At 41.3% G+C, this 24,271-nt stretch overlaps 1 protein-coding gene across 3 annotated transcripts in view; it reads right to left on the bottom strand.

Annotated features, from left to right (window-relative positions):
• Positions 1 to 24,271, bottom strand: part of MKLN1 (muskelin 1) — a 104,209-nt gene that overhangs the window by 54,165 nt on the left and 25,773 nt on the right. For all 3 annotated transcript variants that reach the window (XM_082310450.1, XM_082310451.1, XM_082310452.1), the window contains 4 exons: positions 20,749 to 20,858; positions 16,457 to 16,649; positions 8,687 to 8,764; positions 7,391 to 7,456 (listed from right to left, as the gene is read on the bottom strand). In XM_082310450.1, the coding sequence (XP_082166576.1) occupies positions 7,391 to 7,456; positions 8,687 to 8,764; positions 16,457 to 16,649; positions 20,749 to 20,858 (447 nt within the window). The remainder of the gene's footprint in view (positions 1 to 7,390; positions 7,457 to 8,686; positions 8,765 to 16,456; positions 16,650 to 20,748; positions 20,859 to 24,271) is intronic.

Genomic DNA, 24,271 nt, shown 5'->3' with positions numbered 1-24,271 from the left:
ACAACACAAAGACAAGTCCAAGAAGAACAAGCCACCGAAGACTTGCAGAGCTTTGAAAAACTCCTTTAAAATCCACAAACCAGTTCTATTATGGAGGTAACGGCCAATTTTTAATCCAAGACCAATTAGAGAGCAGAGTTAGAAGCACGATTATAAAATGGGAATAGTCCCTGACCCTTACCTACCATCAGGATAGTGGTCATCACCATGGAAAGGTTACCCTGGTTCATTAACTTTAATTACCCTTCCTCCTGGACTCAGGGCTCCCAGTGTTCCCTGCAAAGAGCAGGTCCCTTTGTGCGCATAAATTCTCACAGCTCACAAAACCCACATTACCACAACAGCTTCATTGATAGCCGAGAAAAATAAAAGATTTGGCACCAGCTAAGTATCCTATTGGGGCCTTGCCAAAACGTCATGCCTGCCTGTAAAGGCTTTGTTGTCTCAGATGAAATTTAATAGCAAACCTGAATGAATCTGATGAAAACTCAGATTTTGAAAGTTACCTAAATCAAGCTGACAGAATTAAATGGCATGTAAGCACTGAAAGAGGGGTACAATCATACAGCTAGTGCGAACCGTGAGCATCCCCAGAGTCCGAGAGCAACCGTGATAACACAAGTGCACACGAACAGTGTGCCAAACTTATTTTTCATCTTGATGTTAAACTGTAGCTTGGATGAAAGAAAGGCTCCATCACTATCTACCTTCAGAATGACTATCATTTTTTCGTCTTATGAGTTATTACAGAACTATATACATATTTTTATAGGAAGTTTCTGTATTTTTAAAGGAACATTTCTTAATGCATAAATGCATCTGTTGCTGGTAATGTCAAGAAAATAATTTTTCACAGTTCTTCTAAAGTATGCAATTGTTCTCCCATGGTATAAGGAAAAATTAGTTGCCTGGGGTTTGGGGGTTTTTTGTTTGGTTTTGGGGGTTTTGTTTGTTTTTTAGAAAGTCAAACTTCACTCTGTTCCCCAACCAGTATCACACCTTCTGCTCTATTTGTCAATTCAGATCTTGTGGGGAGGGTTATTTCTTTCACCCTGCATGCAGAGATCCAGCCAGGAGAGACCCAGGTTGCATGCCCAGCACTCCCAGGCATCACCACCTAAACAACGTATCGGCAAATACTCAAAAGAAGGCGGCAGACACAGGGAAGAGACCACAAACTTCCAGGCAGCAGGAGTGGGGAAGCGTGAGGGGAGCACAGCAGTCTCACATAAATATAATTATTTCTACTTTAGTAGCACTAGGGAACTCAAGGTGCAAGCAGAGCATCTTGCTCTGGCAGAGGGAAGGATTCTTCCTTTGTATCCGAGCAATACGTAATGCAGCAATAGTGATTGCTTTATTAAAGCAAGCCTCTGTTCTGCTTTAGGGACAGAGCAGAAGAATTTTCACACCTACCTGCAAGGCAACAAGAAAAACATGAAAGTGGTTAAATTTACCCAAAGCTTTCACCAGCTACCTTTAGGAAGTCAAATTTCTCCTCCAGCACCTTATCTCCTCTACATTTATTTTTGAATACAAATTCAACACTTTGAATTAAATATGTTCTGTGAGTATTTCTAAACTGCTTGCTCAGTCAAAAATGTTTCTATAGTGTCTGAATTCTTTTCTTCCCTTACTCTCTGGAAGACTAGAAGGTGCCAGAGCACTCCTACAATTATTAGAGAACGTATGTTCCCCAAAATTAACATATTTCCTGTCAACCTCTGAGTTTTATTTTTCAGAAGAGTATGCAAAGCAGCCTTCTCCAATCCCTGTTAAATACAAAAAATCTTGGAGTAGTTTCAGTCTAGGTTCATGTATGTTCTCCAAGTCAGCTTTTCTAACTTCTATTAACTCCATCCTCTCTGTGTGGTGAAATCCTTGGTGGGATTCTGGTACAATGGGTCTTCCTCATCCGATTGGGATGTTACGTGGCAAACTGCTAAAGCCAGGCTGACCACAGATGCTTGGTATGCCTGAGCATCCCTGTTTTTACCTTCTAATAGGCACAGAGAATACATTGCAATCCTGGTGACATATTTAACTAAACACTTTGGTCAAAGAACAGTTCTCCTTAGAATATGAAAGAATTATGGACCTAAAGCACCTCTGCAAGTCATCCGGTCCATCCGTCATCTCCCAAACCCCTCACAGGAGGGGTAACTTCAGCAACAGACCAGGTCGCACAGGGAAGTATTCAGTTACATTTTTAATATCTCCAAACATGGATATTTCAGACTGTCTGGACCCCTGCTCCAATGACTGATCATCTTCATTACGGTTTTTTTTCCCCCCCCCTAATATCTAACTGGAATTTCCCTTGCTGCAAGGAGTCCATTGCCCTTCATCCTATCCCTCTGCACCCCCAAAATGAGTCTGGCTCTATCTTCTTCATGCTCTCCCACCAGCTGGTTGAAGACAGCTCTAAGATCCTCCCATGTGCCTTTTCTTCTGCAAGCTGAACAAAACCAGCTCCCTAAGCATCTCCTCATGCACCCCAGCCACCTTGGCGGCCCTTCCCTGGGCTCACTTTCAGATTGTCACCATCCTTATCATACCAGAGAGCCCAGACTGGGCACAGTACTCCAGATGTGGCCCCACAAGTACCAAATAGAGGGACATCATCACTCCCCTTAACCTTCTGGCCGTACTTCTGCTAATATGGCCTAGCGGGAGGCTGGCCTTCATCGCTACAAGGACACATTGCTGACGCACATTCAGCTGCCTACCCACCTTGCAAATCTTCTTTTCATGCAGTCCGTCCCCAGCCTATACTATTGCACACAGCTGTTACATCCCGGGTTCAGGACTCTGGATTTGTCTTGGCTGAACCTCACAAGGCTCTCCCTGCGGCCGTCGGGTTCCCTTTGACTCACAGCCCTGTTCTCTAGTTCATCAGCCACTGCCCTCTCCATCTGCTACCAGCCCAAACTTGCCAAGGGTGTATTTGAGAATCTAGAACTAAGAAGGACTCATCTCAGAGGTAAAAAAAATTTAGGCGTAAGATATCTCAAAAGCCTTCTGTGAAAGGACGTCCCTTCCCTACGTAGTAACCATAGATTTAGTTATCTGCAAGCAGCATTGTCCACTTTGTAAGGAGCACTTCGAGCACAACTATAAAGCCAGACCTTAAATTTTCTTCAAGTATCATACCACTCAGTTTCTGAATCACAGTTTTCAGTGTAGATGGTGGCTGGATGTAAGTTTTTCAGGCTAGGGCTGGTCTGGGTAGGCATACAGCCATCCTCTCAAATGTGAAAGCACTGTGAAGTTGAGTAACCTCCAGGATTCAGCAGCTGTTTGTGTTTCGGAGCTTAGAAGCCATCTGTGTTTTGTTTTAGAGATCTCTTGATCTTGTACACAAGTCCTGTCTTTAAATATCTTATGGATAGCAATGTTTTCCTCAGGCAAAACAGCATCCTTCATGTCTACTGCTCTCCCTTCATCTTTTTCATCTTTCCATGCTGCTTTTGAACCAGCCTCAGTTTCCACTGTGTTGCCCAGAGATGCTATGGGCACACTGGGGCCACTGCTCTGAATCTCCCACTGTTCCCAACCTACACATTTGTTCTCACTTATCTAACCGAATGAAGTAAGCAGAATTCCTTCCTATGAAAGGAAAAGCAAAATAATATACAACCAAAATTACAGAGTAGTTTCACTTCAGTGCGTACGCATAGGTAACACATCAATGACGACCATTTCACTAATATTTTCCTTCAAAAAATGTTTCACTTGCCAAAGAGAAGAGAAACGCAGACGAAAAAATTGTCCTGGTTGCTTAGCTATTATGTCTAAAACAGGCTTGTCAGAAAACTTCAGAAGGCTTTACCTAAATGAGATAAAAGATAAACGTTTAAACAAACAGGATATATCGCAAAAGATTCTTTTTTTAATAGAATGATTTCTATATAGCCTATGATTCTGTTACTGAAATAAATACTATGGCTTTATCGACTACACTGTCATTCACATAAAATTGTGTCTGCCCTGTAAGAGCAGAGGAGATCAATTCCACCTTAACTATGGAATTATAAACCGAATCTCCAAAACACAGTACACATATTCCTCTTAAGTACAGACGTTATTCCTCAAACTTGCATTTGGCAATTCACTTACCCATTCCTACTTTCTTCCAGAATAAGCATTGGTATTCAAAATGCATGCCATATCCGAATTATAAAAAGGCCTGAGAGGGCATAATCCAAGTTATGTTAATCAAGGTACCAGTGCTAGATGCCTACATCCTTGTCCAAAACTGCATTAGGGCTTCTGGGAACACAGTACTATATACAACCCTGCGTTTTACTGCCTGAATATTTCACCCGGGGCCTACATGAATAGAAGTGTAGCTTTTCATGACTGACATTCAGCACACTTAACACAGTATGATCTTGTGTAGTTCTGGGGTTGTTGTTTTCACTTTTGGGTTTTAAATCTATGCACCTGGGTTGTGACTACCCAAATACTTCCCCTTCCCTGTAGAAAAGTGCAGAAAACTCTCCAGCCTCCCATATGGGGAGCTACATAAGACACGCACCTTGCACGAAAAGCAGAAATAACATAAGCCTTCTGTTTTCATTTACAGTCTAAAGCTTTAAAGTACGTAACAGTGGTTTCCAACTATAACCAGGAATGCCTCTTCGTAAATGCTTCTGCATAGGCATACCAAAACCAACTTCCTAATTCTGCCATCCAGAGTCAATCCAGTCTGAGTGTCAATATGATTAAAAGCAGGAAAGACATTGTGAGAATCAGTAACTCCCCAATTTTTTTTTTTATATAGGAAGGTACCAGGCTGCATTCTCAGTCCTGTATCCCAAAATGCCTGCACTTTCATTTCAAACTGCTTTAAGAGATTTTCAAAGCACAAAGAACACTACACTTATTCTAAGACAGCTGCAGCCCGTATTAAAACCGTGAGCATCAGATGGAAACCAGCTACAGCACAAGTTACTGGTTGCCAGCAGAGATGCCAGAATTGCTCTTTCAGTTACTTTCAGCCTACCCTAACCGGAAGATAAAACATGCTAAAAGGCAGTTTAGACCAAGTTAAACTATATTCTACCTGAAACAGAGCATAAACAGAGTCTCAGTGACTCAATGTACTATCAGTAACTTGAGATCTCGCTCAGCAGCTTACCAGCCCCTATCCTCTATCCTAACACTAAGACATGTGCATCCAGCAGGCTCGGTACCATTACAAAACTTATTAAAAATAAACTTACATTTTTGTAGTCAGTAATAACTGGTTAATATTTCCTTGAGGTTCATCAAAAAGCAGAACCGTTTATAGTTCAGTTATAGCTACAGCAGGTCTGGACATCAGTGATTAAAATTTGCTTCCAACACCTATTCTAGCCAATATGAAACTTCAGAATCTCCTTATATGTACGATATTGGTGTTTCATGTCATTTCTAAAAGATTAAAGTTGAAGAAAATATTCATTTTTGAAAAGGACCTCACCCCTCTAACAAGGAGTGCAAAGTGACCTTATTTTTCTTCAGTTGCTGAAGACTTCTGAAAAAAAAAAAAAACAACTCAACAAGTGTGTGGGTAAGGAAGGGAGGATGTCTTTGAAGGACACAGTATGCCGCTGCCCCTTTTTCCATTAACGTAGATTTGCTCAAGGTTAGCCAGGGAGCTTTACAGCTCCAGTCTGTAAAACACATCCTGACATAACTGGCTAAATTCCCACAGTCTCATTAAACACTACCTATATTCAAAAGGAAAATTCAAGTAATCAGCAACAGCTGGTTTTAAGAATAACAGCACCAAGAACTTCCCCTGGCCTGCTCATGAGCCAAATTAAATGGCAAAGCTGATAATCTCAAAAATATTTAGCCTTTTACAAGCCTCGGTGGGCCTGGAAGCAAAACTAAGGGCGACTTCCCAAATAGCGCAGAGCGAAACTTTCTGAAGGTACCCCACCACCACCGGCTAGAGCTGCAGCAAGAAAGGACTAGCATGACAGGGGGAGATCCAGTTCTCCCACACTGGGACTCCACCTCCAGAGGCGCTCCCCAGTCAGTTTTGTGCAAGTCAAAAAAAAAAAAAAAAGATATCAATGCTTTTTACTGCCTTGTTAAACCGAAGTGAAAACTTAAGTCAAAGGTAGAGATAGTAAGCTTACTAGGACTTAAGAAAACCAACAGGAATGGAAACGAAGACTCACATTACCATGAATATATTATTTTCAGGAGGTCTAAAGGACTATCACTTCCAAGTTGACAAGCCTCATGTTTCTTCAGCGTGCTTGTGAAACAGTCCCTGCCTATTTATTCACCGAGGCCACTAGGGAGCGTTCACAGCTTCTTTTGGAAGCAAACACCAGCAACCCTCCAGCAGCGTTTTATTCTAATGAATCTCAAACCTCTTCCACCAAAAAACAAAAGTTTGCTTTCATATACAAAATAACTTGAGTGCTTCCTCTAGAGCGTAACTACACCCTGAGTAAAAGCCAAAGATTGCAGCTACTATTGCATTTTTGCTTGTTCACTGTGACTTAGCAAATTACTCGTGAAGGTACTATCCTGTCACATGCTTCAGTTCCCGTCCATATGACCACAACAGATACGGCCATGGGAATTTTTTGCCAACTCCCCCAATGCCATCCTATATTTCTCTCTGCTACTCATACCCCAATCTTGTTTTTCCTTTCCTAAGAACAACCCTTTTACTCATACATATCATTAACTTAGCAAAGATGCAGGAAGATGCATTCCTTATTTTAGTAAGGAACGACATACCATAGAAATCTGATTAAATAAAAGCAAGGCAAAGATATAGAAAATTATGGAGAACAACCACCACCAGAACTCTTACTTATACCCCCCCCTTCCTTTTCTCTGCAGGCTCTCAGAGGCTGAACCATTCTCTAAACTGCTATTGGAAACATTTTTGCAAAAAATGTCTAACAAATTATATTTAACAGGAGTTTCTTGCACACTCTGGAAATAAGAAGCCACTCCCAACAAAATACAAGGAATGTTTCAACACATCAGATCTATTGCTTGAGTACTATTCCAAAGAGCATAGTATGTAGCAGATAAGGGAAATTATCATCCCTAATTTCTCTTCTCTTGTTTAAGCTCCTTCTCAAAGAGGGGAGGAGGAACAAACAATTAAAAACAATTCTTCTTGGTTTCTCGGTTAAGACAAGACAAAGACCAAGGCGTAACAGAGAACTAATAGCGAAGAAGCACGGTGGGAAAGGCAGTTGGAGTATAGTTCCACAGAAAAAGCAGAATATTTAATCCAACTATTAGAGTGTGCAATTTTTGCCTCAAAACCTGAAGACAGTCTCTGAAGAAAACCACATTTGCATATTTATCTGAAAAATATCTGATTAAATAATTAAGTTGGTTAAGAAATTTAGCAACTACTCACCTGTCTGAACGTCTATAACCATCTGATGGCCACCTCTCATCCCTGGTCGGCTGTCTTCCCCGTCACCTTTAAAAAAAAAGAGGGAGAGGAGAGTTTTCCATTATAAGATTTTTAAACGAAAGGAAGGTACCACCTCACATATGGCCTAAATACTATACAGAAGCAGAGCAACTTAGTAACTCACCATTCTTTAAACATTAGCACAACACTTTTTCCAGATAGTATTCTTCTGTGCATAATACAACTGTAGAGTTTTATAATTATCTGGTGGCTGATAGTACAGACAGCTGAAGTGAATACAGTACTCTACTGCAATTCTGAGAGCCTTGGAAAGGAGCTTGAGAGTTCCTGAAGCGTGCAGGCCCACACAAATGAGGTCTGAGCTGTCTTTGCAGCTCTCCAACAGTGAGGACACAGACAACCTTCTGCTCCCCTTCCATCTCTCCCCACCTGAAGGCTGAGCAGTGAGAACAGATACTCAAATGACAGGGCAACGTACCCATGGGATGGAAGCAAAAGGTAATGGCAGAGATACAGCATAGCTAGCTTTGCACCAATTACTTATTCTCACATATGAGGGAATTCCGACTGTCCAATTAAAGCAGTTTTCCAACCACGTTAGATATCTTACGCATTCAGGACAGGTGTCATCTATGGGAAGCAACATTAGAAAGACAACCTGCATTCTGCTGGAAGAGAAATCTGCCTGTATTCATAGATAACCCTCCCCAAGAGGTTTGGGTACGGTGCTCCACATTTGGCAATTGTCACGCTGAATCCTACATTTGCTCTATGACAGTGATGTTTGTACTTTGTAGTCGAGGCTGCCACTACGTGTCTCCTCTCAAGGCAGAACGCAATAGAAACAGATTCTGCAGTTGAGATTCACTGTATAACAGACCAAGACATCAAAAGGTTCATCTCAAATTTAAAATACTCCCTGTTAAGATAATGTACGTATTTGTCACTCTTTGCTGTACATTTACGTTGACTCCATGCGTTAAATCCAGTCATACAGGTAACTGCTCTCATGCTTAACCTACATTGAGATTTGTTTCTGAACTGATCAGCTATCCTTGAAGTTACAGCTAGTTCCTGTAGCGTTCCTTACTCAACCAGAAACCAGGCTGCATTTCACTGACTTTGCAGACAAATGCAAATTTTTCATAGACGAAGCCATTCCCTAGAACAAGTGTCCTAGAGGAGGCTTTCTGGCATCGGTTTCTTGCTGAATATCCTCAAAGGAACAAGATAGAACTGACAGTACATGGGTTATATCTTAAGAAAGGTCCTTACCTTTGGTGCTTTTGGGGATGATCTGCCCCCAGCGAGGTTTGTATTCTTGTTGACTGATATACTGATTGAATAAGCCATCTGCAAAACCAAAAACTTTGCTGTATAAAATGTTTATACTTCCATTATAGCAAAATCACTTTTAATGCAGATAACTTCAGCCTAACTCATTCCAGTATGCTACTCCAAAGCCTTAATTTTAAGTAAATTCTCTATTATGTCAGTTAGTTTGTTAAACTTGTTAATGAACTAAATGCGTAAGCACGAAAATAAAAATACTCATTACTAGATCAATCAAGAATTACCCAGTTTTCTGCCAGGTCATGCCAATTGTCTATAAATCTCCAGTGTGGTGTATTTAATTAAGAATAGAATCCCTCCCCCTTATTTAAGCAAAAGGAAAGTTGCCAGTGCATGTAAAATTCAACCATTTTAGTACATGTTAAGTTAAAACTAGGTCAGGCAGCATCTCCGGAGCTTCATCTAAGAGGAAAAGGGAAGAAAAGCGGATTGTTTAAATGCTCCAATATGGGACAACCAAGTACTGGATGAAAAACAAAATAATAGTTTACATTCTCTTCAGAGTTCAGCAAGAAGAGAAACAGAAGATGCATTAGGTCACTGGCCAGATATGCCAACTGCAGCATTTCTGGAAGAAGTATTAACTCCAGCACTCCATCCAAGCTCCCCTTGCGCCTTCCTCTCTCCCTCTGTACACCTACCACGTTTCATCTCTTCAGCGTCGAGAGGTCAGTTCCTAATTCTGGTTACATATCTACCACAAACATTTTTTTTAAAAGGAGATTCATAACACCCACGCTCTCTGGGACCACTCTTCAGTCCTGGAAGGGCTTAGCAAGCGTTTGGGGAACTTGTTGCTATCATTCTTCAAATGCCTCCTCTCAAAATACCTACCTTCCCTTCTGCAGGCACAACAAACTCGCAGACCACTATCGGCCAGCCTCTTGACCGCTGCTCACCCGGCTACATCCCACCCATCACCCCACCATCTCAAGACACAAGCTCTTCACAGCAAGCATTTGTTCTGCATTTATGCATTACCTGAAAAAAATGGGAGCTCGGACAGGCAGTTTACCTCACTAGTACAGTGATAACTACCACAGGCAGACTGAGGACTCTAATGATAGATTTCATAGAATCACAGATTCACACGGTTTTGTATCGAAACAGTACATTGCACATACACCACTCAGATGCAGGATGCATTCAAGGGTCCTTAATCATGTAATACCCAACAGCTTTCCTCTTTGGTAGAATGGTACCCAGCAAACTTGCTCAGGAATCAGTTTTACATTCCCCAGCAGAAAAAGGAAAAATGAAATGCCCAGCAGAGAAAGGAAAAATTAAATGACTAAGTTGCATCTAATACTTTTTAGTTCTCTGACCCCAGTAATTGTGGCTTTGAGGTAAGAATTTAACAGATTATGAATGCCTCCGTTTATTTATAGAAAAATCCCTTGGTAGGCATACAGAGAAAAAAGAATAATCCTTACTGCACACATCCCTGTTTATTTACAAAAAGGTAAAAATCTTTGTTAAGCATGACAAAATGTTCAGAGAATATTTTAAAGCGTTTCCTGGCATCCTGTAGTTTGTCGGGACTGAAATCCAGGTTTTAATTAAAACCCAAGCCAGCAAGTACTTCCTGGGAGAAGATGAATACTCTATTTAGAGGCCATCTAACAGGAAAATAAGGGCACTCAAGAGCTCCTGAAAGGTGCTGAATTTGGTCTTAAAATACAAAACCGCTTTCAACTTTCATAAACTCAGCTCTTCCAATTTTTCAAATTAAATACTCTGTGAAAGCAGGGCAGATTTTACTTTCACCCGTCTTAGAGCCAAAAAATCGGCGCTTTCCTCGCATTAGGTAATTGAGGAAAGCCAAAAGTTTGTTCAACCTATGTAGAAAAGTGGTTTATTTTGGTTTTAAGAGTAGGGTTCCTAAATCCCACTTCTTCAGCATTTATGAAGTTGGGACAAGACGCGAGATGCTTTAAGCTTGCGATTTCATGAATTCTGATTCAGAAAAGCCAACTTCCAACAGAATAAATGCATGCACTGTAAGAAATCCCATACTGACTCAGGCAGATTTTTCTAGCCACAAACCTAGACAGAAATCCAGCCTTTTGGTTATCATTACAGCATTCGGTCTTCAAGACAGAATGCAAAAGCGTATTTATCCCTATGGCAGCCAATAGATAATTGGACATAAATAGCTCAAGAGGATGAATTACACCACATACGATCTGAAAGGGTGATTTAACCTCTCTCCCATGCTCAACACCCACAGGCTGCACTTGTCAAGATATGGCACTTCTCCCCTACTGTGCCTTCAGCCTCTTTTAATAATGCTTCTTGTCTTCCATGGGACATTGGTTTGGAAATACTCCAGCTTGCTTCCCAGAAATGTTTCTTTCTGCTGGGAGCAGTTCCACATTCATTCTACTTGCACTGCAAACCAGCAGCAGCTTGTTTTGGAAGCTGAATCACCACCTGTCTGACACCACCAGGGAAAGAAAGGAGGATTTCTAGGTGGGTTCTGTATCCGATGCCAGACCTATTCTAGTGCTTATGACTCTAAGGTGAAACATAAGGTGAAACTCCTTATGTTTCTTGCCAGGTTAGCACTGCTGACCAAAAGGTCTCCAAAGCTTCTGTGAGGCACTGAAGATCAGACCTCGGCCTGCTCAGGTTTGTCAGCTGCTTCCAATGAATCAGTAGTCTAAAATAAATTTCAAGACTCCTGTAAAAAAGTGTTAAGTGGAAGTTTTTAAAGGAAGCCTTTTCCTTCGCTCCGGAGGCCTCTCATTTCAATGTCCATGTTTACTCTCTAAAATTACGGCCAAAACCAGTACTTTTATTTTGTACTATTTTCAAGCCCTTCACAGCAAGTTGTGACGCATTTTGGATGTAACAACATGAAGTTCACAGTGGTTAAAGCTTAGTAAATTCTACCTCCCTGATAAGGGAAGCCTTTATTTTGTCAGCCAATTACAGGTTACCTAGAAAGGATTAGGACAAACATTGCAGACAAAAATATTTAACTTGCTGAAGCCAATCAGGAACAAGCAAAAGTTGTGTTAAGTTTCTTTTCAGACAACACACATCTCTAGATAGGATTACTAAAATCTATTCACTCCACTGCTGATGGCTGAAAAGACTTCTGAGTGGCACTTAGCCCATAATTTCTCAGTGTTGGGGTCTGGGTTGGTTTGTTTTGTTTTGTTTTTTTAAGATTTTTCTTGAATCAAAGAAAAATACCCAAAGCACCTAAACAGACTGAGGTTTTTGTAGCCACAAAAATCCTTCTACAGAAAAGCTGAAGCAGAAAACAAAGATGACACCAGATAAAAATCCAGCCATTACTCAACAATTTCCTCAAGACGTGGGAGCAACAAGGAAACGCACAATTTTTTTCCAGCCTCAAAGCTGTAATATTCTCTTGCTCTTTCTTCTTAACAAAAATGAAACGAGGTTTGCTTTCAAATCCCTACAAGACATGCTGCTTCTACACAAACCCTACCATCTAATTACCATAGGCTTTGGATCCCTAGCAAGCCTCTCCCCTCCGTATATCCCAGTACTACAGAGCAGCAAGCCAGCATCTATACTTTCTCAGAACCAAATCCAAACATATTTGATGGTAAAATTAAGGTATACGTGTCTGTCTAGAGCTTCCAGGAGAATACAACCGTTCCCGTGCATCCCAAGTTTTTGGAGGCATTCGAGCCTGCAGGCTGTGCATCACAACTTCTTGTTTGTCGTACAGGGCCGACTTGTCAACAGATAAACACGTATCACATACTGACACAAGAACTGCCAGAAGGAACACCTCGGTCCCCAGAATACTAATACAAAACTAGCAGATCTTCAATCCATTTCAAGCAGCTTTCTATGTCTACAGTAGCTGCAAACAGTTCAACTAAGTAATCTGCACCCTGCATACTCTCTGTAGGAATATTAAGCAGATTTTTTTCTTCAATAATATAGGCCGTCTGAAAGCTATAGGAACGAATCCAAATGTGAAGCATTTGAACCAAGTCTGTGAACCAGCTGAGATTTAGGGAACCTTTTATTTTTGAGAGGAAGTCAGGCAGCTGCCAGAGTTTCCATTTGCCCATTTTCTAAGTGTAATGCACAAGTCAAAAGAATCTGCGGGAAAAGTGTGGCTGCCTGCCACTGAGCTCTCAAAAGAAATCATCTGGTGATGTGAGGTGGAAGACAGCGTTCATCATTAGCAATGCAAAAGAACAAGAGTTAGCTCTGCTAGCACTAATTCTTGACCACCTACTCTTTTTCTACATGACTAAGCCTATGGAAATAGCCTGCAAGAGATGCATTGCATTTCACTTTTTAAATACCTACCGCTGCAAATATTAGCCTCTACAGAAGACATTTTAGGCTGAATCGAGTGTGCAGTATCTCTGTCAACCTCACTGCACTTCTGTTTGTTTCTTTAAGGCAATGAACTCTCAGATCAGCAAGAGGTCAGGGGTTCACATATTCATGTTCAGTCTGTTACAGAACAGTTTGCTCTTTGAACAATTTCAGGGATAATTTAAGGATCTGTATATCTCAATTAACTCTACACTTCAGCTACACTGCACGGACCATACACAGGACTGAAGTTAATCAGCTTTTATTTGGAAAAACAACACATCAGAGAGTTCAGTCGTAAGAACACCCACACCTTAGAGACTAAGCAGCAAGCTATGGAGGCTTCACAACAAAGCTGCTAAGAAAGTAAAATGGTAAAATGCTGGGTGCTAACAAGCCTCTTTCAAACAGAGGAGCTTGAGAGATGCAGAACTGAGTAAGGACAGGTAACCGTGGAGGGCCACGGGCAGCAAATCGTAGCAATACTATAGGAGAACGTGTTGAAGGCTGAAAACATCTCTTCCCACCCCACCAAGAAGAAGGATCCAGCTGTTAAATACAAGCTACATTCAACACCCCAACGTAACTGTCATCTTGTACAACTCTGAACGAACTATTCCAGCTGCAGTTTCAGGGGTTTTGTGGCTATCAGAAGAGGTTTGTCCTGTCCTCTCCCCCATCAGCTCCCTGACCTGCTTTGCCATGTGGCAGCACAAGCAGCAGCGCCAGCAAGCGAGGGGCCAGGGGACACACGGTCCTGAGCAAGGGCAGGATTGACCCAATTAGTAAAAACCCACAGTTGTGTCAGCTTAAAAGCAAATATGGGATACGATACAGCCGCAGTGTCTCGGGATAGACAGCACTTCTCTCTGAAGGGTGCTGGGAGGCACCAGAGCTTTATATGGGTACAAAAGCTTAAGACAGCATAAAGAATTGGGGAAGGATGGGGGCAGGAAGGTTAACGTATTCAAAGACAAGCAAAATCATTAAGGATGAGCAACGGAGCAATGGGAGATACGTACTCTGACATTTAACTTCAGCTAGCCAGGTGCCGGATTAAAAGGAAGCAATATAAACATCCTCATGCACATTATCCTGTCCCTTGAAGGGACTTGAAGACTTTCCTGCTAAGTTATCCACAGTCTGTTACTAGAAATACTTGCTTCTGTACTTGCTGGAACAAACAAGGAGGACTGATAAAACAAGCTACAGCATATTTCTCTAGTTTGCTTCAGTAACGCTGAGTTCCCCAGCCTCTAAAAGGGACATGATTATAAGAACCAGGCAAGCAGGATCATTCACATCAAATCTGACAAGAAGCAAGTGTCCGTTTGTCAGGCAGTACAACACCAGACCCACAGTTTTCTTCCAGGCGAGTCCTTTGCCAGTACTTCCACACCTGGAAAAGCTGAGCACTGCAGACAGCAACCCCACTTTCAATGTACAAGGGGAAACAGAAGCACCACCCCAGCTCAAATCCTAAGGGAAAACTGCTGGATGGCATAAATGCAGTATGTTAAATATTAAGTAGTAAAAGAAATCAACATATAACACCTCAAAAAAAATGAGGCCACAAACATTCACTTCATTAGTGTCCAAGAAAAAAAAAGTCAATTTTTGTGAGAATTTATTCAGCACATTCTAGACCTCTAGTGAAACTCCATTCAAGAAATAGTTTCTACTACAACCTGCAACGAAGTGGAAAGAGGGCAGCCTCTAGGCACCGATGAGATTAAGCCACAGCCAAGGCAGCAGACCAATGTATTGGCAAAATCATCACCATCAGCATATAGGACCCCTCTGGCTCTCAGCAGATCCTGCCTCGTATCGGTGGGCTCATCAGCTCCCCCCAGGCACTCGTGTCTTTGAGAAACACTGCAAAGACAGGAACAGTCAGCCACAGCTCCCTGCTGCTTTCTCATCCTGCAACCCTCACTTGCCTTTACGATTCAGGAGGAAGCTGCCAGGTGCAAAATGCCCCTGCATTGCAGGAAGCTGTTCGTGCTCTCATCCCAGCCAACAACACTCCGTTGTCTCAGGAGGGCAGGCAACACTCAGGAGGGTGAGGATGAACACCGACAATTCTCAGTCTCAACACTTGTAGCTGCTCAGGGAGCTCAGCACAGGGCAAGGCTCAGCTGTCCTATCTGTAGTCGAGAAACCTCAAGCCAAAACCCATAGAAAGCCATTTACTGCAGTTTTTGACAACCTGTTGCAATAAGCTCCCTAACGTTGTGCTTAGTTGAACAGCTTATTCACAAAAAGATGGTGGATTTTCATGGAAGACAAACCTTGATTTTAAAGCTATCATTTCTATCATATCCTGAGAACCACTTCCAACTTTAGTGGTACAAACCACACTGATGGAGTCAAGCAGGTACGCTGGCATCCATCCAAAAGGTATTACAAAATGACTGATTAGGCCAGAATTAGGGGGGGGGGGAAAAAAACCAACACACAAAAAAACCCAAAAACCCCACATTTCTGGTGCCAGACATCCATGAATTTGATCTACTGAGCCCCTAACTCTACTGGCATCAGACACAGGGTTCTCCTCTTATGCCGGTACAAGTTTTCCATTAAAAACAACTGCACATAGTTCAAAAAGCACTACAACCCCAGCCAAGAGCACCTCTGTTTTATCAGACTGTTATCCAAAACCACTGCACAGATCTTGGGAAACACTTCAGTGCAATAGCCCAACTCTTTCTGTATCCCATTCTATCAACAGAAAGTACATCTCCCCCATTTTAGGAGTTGGAGAGCTGTTTACACACAATGCTTCCAAGTTGAAAGTTTCCAAGTGAAAAATCAATAGTAGTTACGATGAATCCGGCTGCCAACGTCCTGCTCTGCGAGGGAAAACAGGCTCTGCCTCCAGCCACTGTCACTTCTACACCATTCTTCGAGGTCTATTTTCCCCATAAGCAAAGACAGTATTCTCATTCAAATACAGCTGAAAATCTCTGCTGAAACACCAACTAGGTGGTAAGCTCTAACCAGAAACCATGATACAGATCGCTACTGAGAACTCAAATTTTGTGCTTCCCTGCTCACCACTCCAGTGACTTTTCTGATAGTTAAAGCCCACCTTCAGCTTGCCAGCCACTTACATGAAAAAACTTATCTTTACCCACTCAAGTGCACCACGTTGTCATCTCTGGGGGAAAGAGACTGCAAAGTAGCAGCGATAAGAGATTTCATGACTGAATTTGTGAATCACAAGTCCAAAAAGCTGACAGTACACCACACTGGATAGGAAATAGCACATGAACTAGGCAATTCTACTACTAAGTACATTAACATTGAAAGCAGTAACATTTCAATGCTTTTTTTTTTTTTAATTAATATCCCAGACCCCTCTGATTCTCTTACCATTCACAGCTTTTTCTATCAGTTCTTCACAAGCATCGAAGTCTCCCTTCAATACGAGTTTGTCATGCAGGTCTGTCAGCATAGGGTGCTCCAGAGCAATCTTGGTTTTCTTCTGCAGCGACTCAAAAGCTTCGGTGTAGTTGTGCTGACGAAAATGCTTTAGGCAAAGGCGAATGGCTTCCTGTTCACGGTACTACTGGAACACAAGAAAACCTATGAGACATGTAGATTTTTCTTTTACCAGCACTGCTGGGAGCTACCTGTGAACCTCCCTGGAGACAGAAGCAGGATTTCTTACACACCCTGCACATAAGTTGCTCACGAGCTTGCAGAAGAATGCTATATAACAGACGTTACAAGCTGTGCAGGCATTTACTTTCCAACAGTATAGAAATTGCACAACTTGGTATCATCCAATTTAATAAGCATACAAGAAGAGAGCGCACAGTGGCCCAGATCTCTGGAGTGACCATTTTTCCCCCCCCATCTGCTTGGCCCTGCTGTTCGAGGCCTACACCAAGTGCAGAGCAGGAAAAAGCCTTCGCTATCAGCATTACATAATTTGATTGTATGACTCTTACATAACAAAATAATTTAGAAGAGTAAGTAGGTCACAGCTTTTCTAGAAGCAGAAGGGAAAAAAAAAAACACACATAAAAAACCCCACGAGAACAGGAATACTTGCAATGACCACTGCTCCTGCAACGGAAAGGCAGAAGGCAGGGCTGACCCCAAATCCTGCGGCTTCGCGAGGGTTTCCGATCAGCAGCAGCAAGGATTTACATGCACGCCAAAGTTTTATCTTCAAAATACTCCCAGGCATCTTGAAGCAGAAGCCCTGCTTTCACACCGCAGGCGAGCCAAAGCTGCCCAATGCCCCACTCAGCAGTGGGAAGGGGTGAGAAAGGCTGGGGAAACCCAGGCAGGGTCAAACACCCAGGCACAGAAACGTGAGGGAATAGTAAACTCTGAGTAAGAACTACAGCTCGTGCTGTTAACCTACCAAATCATCCACTGGGTTTTCAAAGCTGCTAACAATATGCATAAATAATACAGATTTTTAAGTTGGTAAGTAGCAGAACCACTTATTTTAAATAGACTCTTCAAACCTAAATTCTAAGGCACTCAAGAAAAAAAAAAAAATCTCAATTTCCATCTTTAACACACATCTACTGTGGTAAAAAGCAAACGTAACTTATGCATCTATAAGACTGATCTAATTACAGACAAAAGATTTTACTCCTAAATGGACACCACTGCTAAAAGTGAAGTTTATGGTATTTAAATGAACAGAATCTTTCTGAAAACGTGGAACTAACACTAACATTCAACAAAAATTAGTGCTCTCAAAATAATGGCTCTGTAGCAAGAATCTCAAACTGAAGCAGCTAAAAAGAAACACGGCCATGTGCTATATTTTTAGTTCTTAATCCATCAGTATTTCACAGCTGCAAATAGCCAGAACTATGCATTTTTAGAAAATCGGTTCCCAGCCCACATGAAAAAGGCCAAGGACACATACCGATAAAAATGCAAGACTGTGGCAAAAGAATATTAAAGCTAAAACAGAGTTTTACAGCACAAGTGGGTACAAGAGATACCTAAGACACTGTCTTTACACAAACGTTCACTTATATCAGTCAAGGCCAAAACCACATCAGATTCTTTGGTGCTCAGAGGGATAGCAAGCAAAAGGATAGCTGCACACCAGTAATAACCAGCTTCTGCACTTTCAGCTCCTCTAGTTTAGGCATTAGAAAAAATTCAGACTTGGCGTATTTCCACTGAGCCTCTCATGACTGATAGACTTGACTTATAAACCATCAAATGACTGTTGGATGCAGACTGGCTACTCGACATAATATAAAAGTTTGTATTTAAGTGACAACATAGTAGTACTTCACAAGTTAAATGTAAAAACCTTTTTTAATGCAAAAAGTTGTATAAAAAGTATATAAAAAGGCTCCTTTTTAAATGCGGTCATACAGGTTTAAAGAGATGACAACCCAAATAATGACTTTGATCTGAAGCTGTAAGTAATTCCTATGGTTAAAAATATAACAAGATTAAAATATTAACACTGTCAAATACACTAGTAGAATTAAAAATATTTAAGTCTTCATTATCAAAAACAAAACTGCCACTTCTTTGTTAGAATCATAGAATCACTCAGGTTGGAAAAGACCTTTAAGATCATTGAGTCCAACTGTAAACCTAACACTGCCGAGTCCACCACTAAACCATGTCCTTAAGCACCACGTCTACCCGGCTTTTAAATCCCTCCAGGGATGGGGACTCAGCCCCTGCCCTGGGCAGCCTGGGCCAGTGCTTGAACTAGTTGCTAAAGTATTCCCACCCTTCAGTAAAAGCAAAGCGGTAAGGCTTTCAGGAGGCAGAAGGCTGAGCCGGACAGCACAGAGAAAGCAGTAAGGAGGGAACTGAGGAGCGTGCTTGCTCCTTTGAGTCCTTATCTGTTACCCCCACCTCCCCTCCCTTGAGGAAAGGGAGGTTTTGCTGGTTGAAGCACACACGACAAAAAGAATGGGCAACTTTGTGTAGAACCTTCTTCTCATCTGATGTCTCAGACAGTAAAGAATTATTACATTTCAAAGTCTTTGAGACTTCCAAGAACATGCATGAAAATATTCACGCTATCTCAAAGAACTGGAAGAAACAGGTCAACCTTTCTGCCTTTCCCCAAATATGGGTCAGCACATGTATCATCCTACGTGGATCCGGCAACAGCGGCCTCTCAGGACTGTGAGAAAGGAGAACATCAGTGAGACATGCACTCATCACCAAAAACTTGGCAGCTGATCCTAGTGAAGCCCAAACAATTATGACTAAGTCTTTGCCTTGCTGCTTTAGGGCTCTAAGCTTTAGAAGAACAATACTGGCACCCCTTGAAGAAGCTGTCGCTACATACAAGCTGACCATGAGAAGTGTCGATTCCATGGGATAAGATGGAACAAAACAGATGCTGACATCATCATCAGATGGCTCTTGACCAAAAAAAATAAACATCAGAGCTTCCTGATTGCAGCAATTGGTCAAAACAGCCAGAGACACCACCACGTGCACAGGCAGCAGAAAAACACAGAAACCCATCAGCAGCTTCTGCCAACTGGACTTTTCAGAATTGGACACCAGTAATCAGCGGACTAACAACCGCAATATCCTTTTAATCATAAAGCAGCTACAGACAACTTCCACTGTGACTGTTAGTGCTGTTTTTAAATGCTCCATGAAGAAGCTTGTCATGTTGGTATAAACACATGAGCCAGACAGCATGGCCACAAGATTTCTTTACCATACCGGCAACACCATGAACTGGTGAGGGAGCCTCAGTACTGCAATGCACAATCTATCTCTTTCTAAGTTTTTCCTTCTGGAAGCAGAGATATGCTGCTCCACTACCCAGTCTTATTCAGCTGGGAAGGATGTCTTCTCTGTAACACAATATGAATTTCATGAAGTGTTCCAGAAGACCTACGCATAAAAAGCAACAACAAAATGAATTCTGGTTGTCAGTGTGCACTTCTCTCCCACAGGAGAGGCATCTGTTGTACTCAATTAAATACAGTTTATACAAATAATGTTTAGAACCCTTTGAACTTTCTGTCTGTCAAAGTGAGAAATGGCATAAATCATCTCATCTCACAGTCCAGTGGCATCAGCTCCCCTCTGTTCCAGAGTATTCAGAAAAAGACAGTAAGAGGGAAACGTCAGAAGACACCAACATGGATTCTCTTTAAAGCAAGCTCATTTTTATACTCTGTAACAAAAGCTGCATATGTAACCCAAAAGGCTCTAGGCTCCCATATAGCTCTACAGAAGGACTGGTATGGTAAAAGAACAACTAATCAAAAGGCAAGAAGGTGGAGAAATGGAATCTGTTTTTGTTAAGATCCCAATACAAGTACTATTTTACTAATATTGTCCGCTTTGATTCAATGTTCCTTTCTTTTATGTTTTTCTTGCAATGTCTACCTAGCAGGGTTTTTTTGTAGGGTTTGGGGTTTTTTTTGTGGTGGTGGTGGGTTTGGGGTTTGTTGGTTTTGGTTTTGTTTGGTTGTTTGTTTTTTTTTTTTAAAGAGAACAAGCAGATACAATTCAAAAAGTTTCACTTAAGAGCCAAAGTCATCCATGTGGTTTGAGTTTTAACTATGCGTGTTTGTTGTTTTAATAGCTGATATTCAAGGAATGAAAAGGTCACGTAATTCCAGTAAAGGAAGTTTCACAAGATTCTGAGACTACAAATCTTCAAACAGGCACCTAAAATGCAGGCCTACCTTGCTGTACCAGTTGAGGCACGGTTGGACCACATCTGGATCATCAATGCCATTAAGTTCAACATACCAGATACTAAAATTGAAGCTAGGTCCCCAGGATAAGAGTGGAACTGGAGAAAAAAGGAAAAGGAGAAAAAGGATGCATAAACATCAAAAAGCCATTACATTAGTCTCATCAGACTATACATAGTACTATTTCAACAGAATGCTTTTAAAGGTTACACAAAATTCAGTATTTCTAATTTGACGTAAGTTCTAGTTAGTTTAAGTAAGCTCAGGAAAATTACCAAATAAGTCACATTAAAGTTGTCATTTAAAGCAACCTGTGCCGAGCAACATTAACACAGCAGATCATTACAAAGCAGAAGCTTGCTTTAAGCAAAAGAGTAAAAATACTATCATTTAAAACAGCTCAAAGAGGCAACAAGCTTTGACATGGATGGGAATCACGAGCATACTAGCGACAGTATTTGCTCCTCATAGTACATTTATTTCCACATTTGTCAGCAACAATTATTTTCCCTAATGGTGAAGACAAGAAGCTTAGGTATTTTAAATTTTACAAAATTAGTAACGTCTGCAAGTTGCGGAGGAGGGAGGGAGGGAAAACTGTCAGTTTCCAATTTAAAAACCGCACCTAATTTTTTTTTTTTAAAGCTTAAATCTGTGAAGCTTTTTGGCTAATGCTGTTTTACCTGCCTCTTAGAACAAACATACCTAATACTTTAAGTGACCTGTGAAACACACTGCAGCCTTTCACCTGAGGCTTCTCTACCACTCCGTGTTAACATCTATGGTCTTGTGCTGATCTATTGATTAACCTGCAGGTTAAGACTCTGTTTCGCTTTTCAGAGCATCTCCAATCCCCCAAAAACTTTTGTGGGAATTCCTTAAAACTGCAGCGAAATCAAGTCATTTCATTTCAAATACTTTTGCTTCCTTTTTAGTTGACCGTAACTGATAAGTGGGAAAAGATAGTATTAGAGATGAATGAGTAGTTACCAGCAACAGCATGGAGTCCACTACTTTCTCCCTTCCACAGAAACTATTTTTGCCACAGAGAAATTGCTTGTTGACTTTCAAACCACTATGAAATACCACTGAGATTAACTTCTTGAACTAAGGGTTTTCTGACCTAACTCCTTGAGGGAATAAAAACCAAAATTTGTCTTAAACTTGTTCCTGAGCTCTTAAAGGTACTTAAGTATTTATACTTCAAACAAGCTACATCTATCATTTTCTGCAATGTCTTTGGGCGCAAAGCATATGTTCAAACACATGATTTTCTAAATTTTAAAGGGTGTTTCTACAAAACTCTTGCTAAAGACTCATGACAACTTCTGGGAACAGTCATCAAGAGAAGAGATTTTTTAGAAAAGACCCAAAGAGACTTCAAATACGCAATTCTTAACTGATTTTAATATCCCTAAGTAGGTTACTTTACATGTCACAGCTCTCAAATCATCCTGTTCAAACAATTTCTTTCTACTGGATTGTTCAGCAGGCAAAGCGAGATGCTTTCAGAGCAGCTCCTAGTAGGTGCATGTTTGTGGGGACAGGAGAGGAGTGAACTGGTCAGAAAAACCAAGAGCCACCTGTCTTCTGTCCACATTGCATACACTCTGCCCAAGAAACTTCTTTCTTGCTTAGTTTTGTCCTCTGCACAAGATGAGCGCTGCCAATATGGTACCTCAATGACATAAAACATTACTACTTTTAAATCCATGTACACAGATAAATTTAATCCCGGATATCCCACCTATTACGGCAGCAGATTCACGTAATACCACATGTAAGGTTAACACCTTTGATCTGTCTTCAGACCTGAATATACAGACCAAGACCAAACTGAAGTTAAATTTGGCATTTGCTCAGATATAAAGAAATCAAAACCTATCCATCAGCTTCTTGCACCGAAACACTGAACAAAACCACACACCACCTCAAATGGTCCAAGACCATAAATTTCCTGATGGTGAACCTGAGGCCAATTTCATAACACTGAGTTTACTGGGTGAAAAACCAAACCCAACTATTACCACCTTCTCACTTCATTCCAGAAAAAATGCTGAGCTATCCACCTCTATTTCTTTTCAGAACTTATATGAATTTCTCCCAGAAAAATTTAACAATTCACCCTCTTATCTTGGTAGCCAACTACAGCACGAAAGACATTATCGGGACATGCCTAAGAATCTAGCTACCACTATAAAAAAAATGCAAAGCCATTAATTTGCTAACACTTCCCCCCATCAGTTAACTCGGAGCTTTCAACAGCCTTGTTTACAAGAAGGAAACAAAATACCAGAAAGTGATTTAAACATCAAGATTTTCATGGTGCAATCACCTACTTTAACGAAAACACAGGCATTAAGTTGTATAGGGAACGCAGTGCTGCACAGGCAGAGAAAACTCAATTGCATCTTTTTAAACTACTCCACAGGAGCAGGAAAAGAAACAACGCGTAAGAGTTGAAACTGTAACGTGTTCCTATTCCCTTAGCAAAGACCAAGTGTTCTGCTGCAGCATCTCCCCATTTCTGAACCTCTTCCCTGGCTCCCAGGCCACACGAAGGAGGCACCTCTCATCCTTTCCTCTGCCCTCTCCTGTCTGAAGCCTCCACGGGTGAGCTTTGCTCTTTAGACAGATCTCCTTTCAGAGCAGCCACCATCTAACTTAGACCTGGAACAAGGAGACCCTAAGTGCAGCATGGAAGTAGCAATATTCTCACAAGCAGCAATAAGCGTTACTTGTCAGTGTGACAGACACATCTCTCATTTTCACACAAGGTTTGGAGATACCAGCAGTCTAGGATGCTGGGTGCAGATATAAGCCCTCCCGGGTCCAACTCCATTTCTTTTCTCACATCTCCCAATGACTGGTTTTCATTTGTCCTCTCCCTCACATCTCATGCTACCCACTGTTTGCTATATTGCTTTTTTCCCCCCACACACATACCTCTGAGGTAGAAATACACTACGATTAAAGGTGTTGAATCTGAAGCCTAAAGCTACAGTTATTGCTCCAGTTTTTACCATAAAGCCACCTCAGCATGTTTTTTTGCTGCCTGTACTACAGCAATCCACCCTGAAACGCATATAACTGTTCAGACCAGCTGAACTGTCACTCTGCAGTGAGGTGCCCAGCAGAAGAAAAAAAAAAAATAAAAAAATCCATATCCCTTCAACAGAGGCAGAAGGTATTTAGGTCACTTAAACAGTTCTTTGCCCCCATAAGCATGATTTTAGGGGATATTTCTCAATAATCGAATGCTACGCCTAGACAAGGACTGCAGCCCTGTACGCTAGAGAGGACAGTAGCACAGGCATTAGATGCAGTACAATAATTTCAAATACCTCTCTCAAGCTGATTTCCATGTCCCTCATCTACAGGCAGCAGAGACAGAAACAGCATATGTTTGGAAAAACGCAGGTAAAGCTGTAGTCAATACATTTAACATAGGAAACATCCATAAAAAAAAATATGCTCATTTCTATTACACCAAAGCTTAAAAAGCTTGAAG

This window comes from Platalea leucorodia (assembly GCF_965183815.1).
Source record: "Platalea leucorodia genome assembly, chromosome: 4".
Classification (NCBI taxonomy): domain Eukaryota; kingdom Metazoa; phylum Chordata; class Aves; order Pelecaniformes; family Threskiornithidae; genus Platalea; species Platalea leucorodia.
The sequence above is the reverse complement of the archived record's forward strand: the minus strand, read 5'-3'. Positions and strand labels throughout refer to the sequence as shown.